Source organism: Rhododendron vialii, chromosome 1a (assembly GCF_030253575.1).
Source record: "Rhododendron vialii isolate Sample 1 chromosome 1a, ASM3025357v1".
Classification (NCBI taxonomy): Eukaryota; Viridiplantae; Streptophyta; class Magnoliopsida; order Ericales; family Ericaceae; genus Rhododendron; species Rhododendron vialii.
The window spans coordinates 10,256,835-10,265,861 of record NC_080557.1 but is presented as its reverse complement, the minus strand read 5'-3'; the positions used below and the strand labels follow the sequence as shown (position 1 = coordinate 10,265,861).

At 37.6% G+C, this 9,027-nt stretch overlaps 1 protein-coding gene across 1 annotated transcript; it reads left to right on the top strand.

Annotated features, from left to right (window-relative positions):
* Positions 1-463: 463 nt before the first annotated feature.
* On the top strand, positions 464-4,046 carry LOC131327835 (receptor-like protein 33). The gene is made up of 6 exons (XM_058360967.1): positions 464-1,454; positions 1,632-1,785; positions 2,659-2,686; positions 2,801-2,878; positions 3,598-3,671; positions 3,845-4,046. Exons 1-6 carry the CDS (start codon positions 464-466, stop codon positions 4,044-4,046), a joined length of 1,527 nt encoding a protein of 508 aa, XP_058216950.1.
* Positions 4,047-9,027: the final 4,981 nt, after the last annotated feature.

Sequence of the window (9,027 nt, the reverse complement as noted above, 5' to 3'; positions counted from 1 at the left end):
AAAAACCCTAACCCTAATTGATTCGTCTGAAAAGGAAGCAGAATCAATTAATGAACAAAAACTACCAAAAACAAAAAATTCTACTTTGACTAGGAAATCAAATACTAGAAAGAAATGTAAGGTTGCCAAAACAGGAGGCAACTAAAACGGAATTTCCTAACAAAATAATGCGTAATTAATTTATATTCTTCATATTTCTGTTCTGCATCACTTGATCTCTCCAACACTAATCTATCGGTGGTTGCTAGAAGCCATGTCAACAATACCCTTCCCAACCTTAGGTATTTCAAAATGTCATCTTGCAACATCGAGGCGTTCCCTTATTTTTTAAGAACCTTAGAGAATCTTGTAGTGCTGGATCTTTCTAGCAATAGAATTCATGGACAGGTTCCGAATTGGGTTGGGTTAATTGGGAAGGCTTCACCGGAGTATTTGAATCTTTCTCACAACTTTCTCAACGAACATGAAGCAACTTCCCTGGGAGGGACTAATAACTCTTGATCTTCGTTACAATTTACTTCACGGACCACTTCCCATTCCACCTCCCTTCATACAAATCTTTTTCATCTCAAACAACAATCTTAGTAGACAAATTCCTTCCTTAATTTGCAATGCGAGTTCCCTTCGGATTCTTGATTTGTCTCACAACAAATTGAGTGGTGCGGTTCCACAATGTTTGGAAAATTTTAGTAGTGTTCTCTTGGTGTTGAATCTGCGTTCCAATGGATTTACGGGGACCCTTCCCTTGGCATTTGCAAAGGCAAACCAATTACGAAGTCTTGATTTGAGTGGAAATCAACTTGAAGGCCCACTGCCAAGATCATTAGCAGATTGTACAAGCTTGGAAGTTCTAAACGTTGGAAACAACAAGATTAACGACACATTTCCATATTGGTTGGAGACTCTTCTTGAGTTGCAAGTTCTTGTCGTACGATCCAACCGATTTCATGGTCCCATAAACACTTCAAAGAGTAAATTTCCCTTTCCTAAGCTTCGAATCGTTGACTTGTCCTACAATGAGTTCAATGGCCATTTGCCAGTGACATATTTCGAATATTTCCAAGCTGTGAAGAACAAAAATATGCCGGGGAAAAACTACATGAGTGATGTGAATAGTTATTATTACGACTCTATCATCGTGACAATAAAGGGGCTTGAGAGAGAACTACTAAGAATTTTTACTATCTTCACAACAATCGATTTTTCATCGAACAATTTCAGTGGAGAGATTCCAAATGTCATTGGAAAGCTCAATTCTCTCATAGTGCTTACTTTTTCTCATGATAGTCTCACTGGCCATATTCCATCGTCTTTGGGAGATTTGGAAAGCCTTGAATCATTAGACATTTCCTCTAACCAGCTCACCGGAAGAATTCCAAGCCAATTAACAAGTTTGCCGTTTCTTGCATTCTTGAATCTTTCGTGGAACCGTCTCCATGGACCCATACTCCGGGGTCAACAATTTAATACATTTGAGAATGTTTGATATGTTGGGAACTCAAGATTATGTGGGTTGCCATTGTCGAAGGAATGTGAAGACAATAATCAAACAAAAGTACAGCCGGCGGGGTTAGAACAGGAGGAAGATGATTAAGATATTGATGCATCTTTTTGGAAAATTGTGGTGATAGGTTATGGGTGTGGAATGACACTTGGACTCTTTCTGGGATCTCTGATGTTCTTAATTGGTAGACCTAAATTCTTTGTAAGACTTGCTGAAAGAGAAAAGCCTAAAAAGGTGATAAGATTGAGGAGAATGGTTACAGACATAGTGGCAAGAAGAAAGTAACAAACATTGATAGCATTTTCAGGTATGATCTCCTAATGCTTACATTTCACGATTGTTAATGAATTAGCCAGGTTACAGCTATATATATTGGTTTATTATTTATTTTTTTGCAATCTAGTAGGTATATTGGAAATGGAACTCCTATAGCGTAGTTCATCTGGTATTACATTTTGAAGATAGTGTTTGATGTCTTTCTTCATATTAGACATAATCGCGTGCATGCAACCCAAAAGAGGGTTCGCTCAACACTTCAAATTTTTCATGTTTACAACACTCATACCCAAAATTAAAACTGTGTGAATCCTTTGAGAACCAGTTACACAATTAATTACACATGTTCAATCTACTAGTTACATACCTCCCCGTTTTTCCTCCAGAGACAAAATATCATTAAAATCTCCCCAAACGACAACTTCAACATTAAGGTCCCGAATGTAATCGGACAATTAAAGAAATTGCTGGTACCGAACGTGCTCTTCTGGAGTAAGGTACACATTTAGTAAATGTAAATGCCAAGAGGAATGAGAATCAGTCATATCTGAGAAGGCAAAATTCGGCTCTTTTTTTCTTTCTTTGTTTAACTTTATATCAGATACCTCAGAAGTTAGCATAAAAAATTCAAATCTGTTATGTAATTTGGCTCCCAAGCATAGCATTCAATATGTTAATTATGCTGTTTGAAATTGCCCTACAATAATTATCAGTATAGCATTCAATATGTTAATTATGCTGTTTGAGATTGCTTCCTCCATTTTGCCTTTATGATGATCGAATTCCTGTTTCAATCATTAGGTACCCATAAGACTCGGTAGTTCAAATAAGAATCATCTTTTTTAGACACTTATTTTTCCACCTTGTATATGTTGTAGGTGCTATGTCAATAAGATATCGGCGTCTGTTTGATTGCTCGGATTAGATATACGATTGGATTTGTCTCCTAAACTTGTATTTCTTTCCAACTACGAATAATATGTGAAAATTTGGAGTATTTCTAGAATATTCTGCATCTAGAATGCATCTAAATTGTGCTATGTGGGTTGTTTCACATCAAGCATGGATCACGCCTGCACTAGTACTTCCTTGGGCCATGTAATCAGGTGCAACAATCACCTCTACATCACATACGATAGAGTATATTAGATTTATTGCCTCGTACGCAAACACCAAAAAAGGGAGGGGCCTAAGTCTACAGAATTATTTGGCTTTCGTATTTGAACTCATATGTTTTTCCTTCTCTCTGATATTCCCGTGGCAGTGAAAGATGGAGGAAGCTCTTGCTGCTACTTGAGATAATGTCGCAGCAACGTACGATAATGTTAGAATATCATATCATATCGTATAATATCGTATCATATCATATCATAATGATATGGTTATTAGAGTATATGATATCCTTGATTGATTTATTGTAATCATGTAATTATTCTCTATTTCTTTTCTCTCCATTTCACCTCCTGTATAAATTGGTGGCTTGTTTATTCTTGTAATATACGATTTATCGAATATAATATTTCTCTTTTCTAACAATGAGCAAGAAAAAATGACGAGTTTGGCCTTCCTTTCATACTATCGTTGTAAAACTTCACTTAGGAGAAGCTATGAAGTATAGGGGGTGATGGTTTAGGTTACCTATAGCTTGTGGTTGTTTTGAGATTTTAGACGTTTGATTTTGTTGCATCCTTGTACTTTTTTCATCTTTTTTCCAATTAAGTAATAATGCTACTATGCTTTGGTCTTGAATAATTTACCGGAACGAATTCCGCTGTGTGCTCTTTCTCAATTTTGTTGATTTTACTTATTATAAACAGATTCTGGGGTTCGGGTGGAGGGTAAAAACAAATTCTTCATCAGGGATCGATCGAGAAATAGACAGGGATGTTAGGTACTAGGTAGGTTTAAGAATTGAAAACGTGGGATTGCTGTGTTTTAAAACCCATTTAGTACAGAGGGAATCAAACCCAATTGCATTTTGTTTTCAAAGTTTTCAAAATTAGAAGTTTTCCTGGATAGAAATGGGATTGCTCTGTTTTGAAACCCAGTTACCATTGTCGCAAGTGTTTGGGGGAAATCGAAGCCGGCGGAGAGCAATGGAACCGAGGCGGTTAGTGCGAAAATTATGTTCTACTCCAGGGCGGCGCCGGACAAGATGGAAGATGCTATCTTTAGGGAAGGTATGGAGGAGGAGAAACCACTTCCGGCAATGGAGGTGGCTACCGAGGAGGTCGATGATGATGTTTATCTATACTACTTCTTTTAAAAGTACGAAGAAGTTTTCTACTTTTTAGTTTCCACAATTGCCCTCAAGAATTTTTGCGAATTCCTGTCCTATATCTTACGGGCCACAACCCTTCCCTTATCCCCAACTACCAAGTGCCCCTTGGTAAACGACACAATGTCGAACGAACTCCTGGAACAGAAAAATTACTACCGTCAACGAGAAAGTTGCAACCCTTGGTAAATGACACCCCTTGTCAACTGAAGCTACTTGCCACCGAAGAATAAATTACTTCCGGAAATGCTTCACCATACCATTCATCTACTCCATGGAACTCCAGTTACCAATGAGGAAGTTCGAAAGCGCAAGCCCATCCACCTACTCCACTAGCCGACGAAGTACTTTAGTGCAGAGAGATCCAACTGCCAAAATCATACCGACTCTTACCGCCATCAAATGTCACTGCCAAATAGTAATCCAAACGAAAGTAAGATAATTATTCAGTTTTCCTTCCTGCCTCTAATTGAACCATTGTCCCCTTGCCCCCTTTCAAAGACATAGTCAAGCATTACCGTCAACCATATTCACTGTACCTTTTGCACATAAACTATTTGTTTGATAAATGAGGTTTTCATTTCACGCCGTATCCCAATGTCACTTCACATGTACAAACACAAATTGGCACGCTATTCTTCAAAATTCTCCTACTTAAAGCAATAACTGCTATTTGGTGGGAAAACGTTCGATGGGAATGGAAGTGCAATTTATTCGGCCAATGTACACCCTAGGATGGTATTAATTAAAGTTCGATCAACCCATACTGAAATAATCACCCCAGACATACAAGAACTCTCTCTCTCTCTCTCTCTCTCTCTCTCTCTCTCTCTCTCTCTCTCCTTCCTGGAATGAAAACTTGGTACAATTGCTCATCATTTCAAGTTGATAGAATTTTGAAGTCTTTCTCTCTGACGATGAAAGAAAATTAAGGAATTAATAAAAGACAAAGCTCAAGTAAAATCCCTCACCGCAATGGAATTTAAACCTTGTGCCGTTCTCGACGGGCGCCACCTCACGGCAATAGAATTTAAATCTTAGGTTGTCCCCGATGACAATAGGATTTTAAGTTTTCGCCGCTTCACGGCAATGGAAGAAGAAATGGGAATCTTATCTTCAAAGAAATGGAGAGAGGTAAAGAGAAAGAAGAGGAAGGGCTCGGAACTCCCGCTTGGAACTTGTACATAAAAAAAAAGAACACTATTTTTGAGAAAGGTTTGTAACTACTCAGAGTAGATAGAAAAGTGATGCGGATAGTCGCAAGAGGGATTTGGAGTTTGCAATAGGCGACATGGTATTTCTTAAGGTGTCCCTATAGAAAGGATTTATCCCGTGTTGAGTTTTCGTTATATTGGGTCATTTGAGATTTTGGAAAGGATTGGTGAGGTAGCTTATCGTTTGGCGTTGCCGCCTACTTTAGCTAAAGTACATAATGTTTTTCATGTGTCGATATTGAGGAAGTATATGCATAGCCCGTCCCATGTAATTGATTATGAGCCACTCCATGTTCGCAATGATTTAACCTATGATGAGCAACCCATTGAGATTCTTGATTTAAAGGACAAGGTGTTTTGCAAGCAAAAAAAAAAATGATTCTATTGGTTAAGTGTTGTGGTGTAATGTAATCACGCGGTTGAAGAAGTTACATGGGAGCATCATGAGTAGATGCGCGAGAAGTAACCGCATTTGTATGCATGAGATTAGTATGCAATTTCGAGAATGAAATTTATTTTAAGGGGGGAAGGATGTTACAGCCTAGTACTTTTAATTATTTAATTAATTATATTGGCTATTTATTAAATTGGGTGTTATGGTCGAGTTCTATTTATTTATTTCGTGCATGTTGTAAATATTCATGGTGCTACCGTAATATTAGGAAACTTAGGGCTACTTGTTGTAATTATTACCTAGTCCTATTATTAGTACGTGGGTTAGTAGTGGTTCGGGGAATAAGTATATGAGACTAGGGTTATAATAATTAGGTAACATATGACGTTGGGAGAGAGACGCAGCAAGAGAGACAGGGCAAGAGAGACGCGGCGGCCAAAACACAATCGGTGTGATCTAGTGTACATGGATCAAGCATTGGTATTGAGATAGTGCAACGGGTTTTATTTGTGGGTGTGGCGTGATGGAGAGAGAGAGAGAGAGTTGTGTTGTGCGTGTGTTGTGATGGCCAAAGCGGTGATTTGGTTGGTGGAGGTGGTGCAAGAAATTGAATTGAGGTGTGATCTAGTGTTGTGATGAGTGAGGGCATCTTTTGCTTATAGCCTAGGATTATATAATACAGAAAATTATGTGATTTGGATGTATTGGATGAGAAGCAGGTGGTGTACGTCGGAAATTTTAAGTTTGGTTTGGTTACAATCTGAGGTTGGGTTTTAGTTCTAGAGTTATTTAGCTATTTCTTTATTGGTAGACCTGATTAGCTTATATAGTTATCTATGTACTTGATATAGCTAGTAATTATGTAATTCGTTTTTCACAGGTTAGCCTTATTTTGCATTGTTCCGTTGCAGTACGTTTGGACTCAGGTGAGGGGTTAAGCATGTTATGTACTTTCGAACTTCTCCATGTCCCTTAAATTCTTGTTTTGGAAAATTTATGATTGAAATTGGAAACACATATTGATATATTGGATTACATTAAATTGGCATGCGGTATTGGTGAAACCATTTGTTATTCGAATAATCTTTTGGTGAGAACTTTGTGGATATCGATGGGAACATATTTTGGAAGTCCAGGGAAGTTAATCCTCTGTGTGCGAGTGACTTTGGCCATTAAGGAAGAAACTGAATTAGGCCGATGACCCTAATGCTCAAAGGTTGATATTGACCGGATCATTCTTAGGGAAAAGTTCCACCGGCTGCCTTCTCGTGGTGACTCTATAATTCGATATTGGATCCAATTATGAGATATTTATTCACTGGCACTTGTTACTATTGATTTTGGTTGTGGTTCTCCATTGTTGTTGGAGATTGCATTGAGAACACCATTAAGACTTATCGGATGAATCGTTAATTTGATTAATGGATTATTTTGTTGTTCACCGCATATGCCAAATTATGTTGACATGGTAAATTATTTTGATCCTTATTTCAGTACCTTATTCTAATATACATGCTTTGTCATTCACTAAGCTAGTCAGCTGATGGATTTATTCCAACTTCTTTTTCAGGCAAGTTGGGCATTTAGGCAAGGACTCTGCCAGCATCTCGGGACTTCTTTTAGTTTGACCTCCTTAGGGTGTCTCATCATATTTTTATTTTATTAATCGCTTCCGCATTTGAAATATTTGTCAGTTATTGAATTCTTTTTATTATTGGTGGATCACTTGGTATTATTTGGTTCGTGGGATGTTTGTGCCCCATGCTTGTCTGAATCTTTTGGGCTGATACTATTTTGAATAAAATATACTCAGTGATTCAAAGCTTTGGCATTTAATTTATTTTCTTTTTAGGCTGCATGCTCTACGAGCTTTGGTCTTGTGGTTCATGGCCGGTCACTTCTCATTTTGGGGTGTCACAATTGTGGTATCAGAGCCTTGGTTTAAAAAAAAAGAAAAAAAAAATTTCTTTTGCATTCATTTTGTATCATGTTCATTCAGTGGAGGTCCAAGTCCCCAGAGTCCTACTGCCATTTGTAAGAACTTTTGTTATTTGATGTGTATTGGCACCCACATAGTATTATAGAGATAATAGTCATTGGGTGATACAATTGCGGTAACATTATTTTTCTGTAGGTTATGGATAGGGGTATTGGAGAAGAATGAAAAGAGTGATTTTATTTGATATTGGGATCGTTAAACATATTTTATGAGTACTTCGGTGATTGAATGGAGTTGGACTATCATGTTATTGAATCTGAAGAATTACTATTGGTGGTAGCTACTCGGAGAATATTGACTTAAGAATGTAACTTAGAGGATTGCTTCAATTTGGTATTGAGGATGGGCTAGTTTAACTGTGTGAGGGTGCTAAGAGTTTCTTACTTGTAATACTCAATACATCCTAGATATACTTGAATTGTTGTTGTTTGATCGGTCCTTTGTCCCTATGGTTGAGATCCTAGTAGAGATTTGGCTATGTTCTATTATGAGAGGTAAATAATTATGCTTGTTTGAGGAACTACCCCATAATTCCTTGATGCATGGTTGTTAGGTGAATACCCTATGAACTCGTTGATGGTTAGGATTCCTGTGATTCGTCGCTTCAATCCAACAAAAAAAAAACTTGGACGGCTAGCTCATAAAGTGGGAGTAGTTGATCGTTGAAAGTGGATTTTTCTAAACGTAGTAGTAGCTATTTGGTTTTGAGGGTGTGATAGTAAATAGATAGGCTTTGGCAAGGGTACGGTCACTTGATTGGTATTGACGTGCATTGGGCTATGGTTGTATCAGCATGTGAGTGCTTTGGTTGGTTTGAGTCTATGGAAGGGGATTATTGCAGTTGTTTGGTGATTAGATAGTGAAGTTATAGAGTGCACTTATTTAAAAGTTTAATGCATTACGGTATCGCTATTGTGGAATTATGGGAAGTTTTGAAAAGAGAAAATTTGTTTGGGTAAACTCATGTGATTAGAGTTGTTATCATGCCATTTAAAGTAAATATGGAGGGTTACCGACTTGATCATTAGTAGTTTTGGGGTTCTTAGTTTATTTGTTGCGAAAGGTTAAAACTCTTACTTTTGGGGATAATTTAAAGACATGGTTTTGAAATGACAAGGGAATATTCAGTGGTGCTAAATTTTGGTTAGTGCATGGAGTTGGTCTTCAAGTTGCAAGGTGAATTCTAGGATCTCTAGGTGGTGATGTGTATTATACGTTATTTTGGGAAGTGAGACTAGTGGCTAGTTAGTTCGATTACTAGTTTTGAAGACGCCATTGAGTTTGGGTAATTAATAAAGGCCGTAGATATGTGTATAATGACTCTTGAAATTTTTGGATGATTCAGTGGAGTAAATCTTGTTT

Bases quoted from the DNA above. Each gene is read 5' to 3' on its own strand.
- LOC131327835 (XM_058360967.1), top strand. From the start codon at position 464: ATGAAGCAACTTCCCTGGGAGGGACTAATAACTCTTGATCTTCGTTAC. The intron at 2,687-2,800 runs GTTTGATTGCTC...TTCTGCATCTAG, and splicing joins TCAATAAGATATCGGCGTCT to AATGCATCTAAATTGTGCTA. The intron at 3,672-3,844 runs GTACTAGGTAGG...CATTGTCGCAAG, and splicing joins GAAATAGACAGGGATGTTAG to TGTTTGGGGGAAATCGAAGC.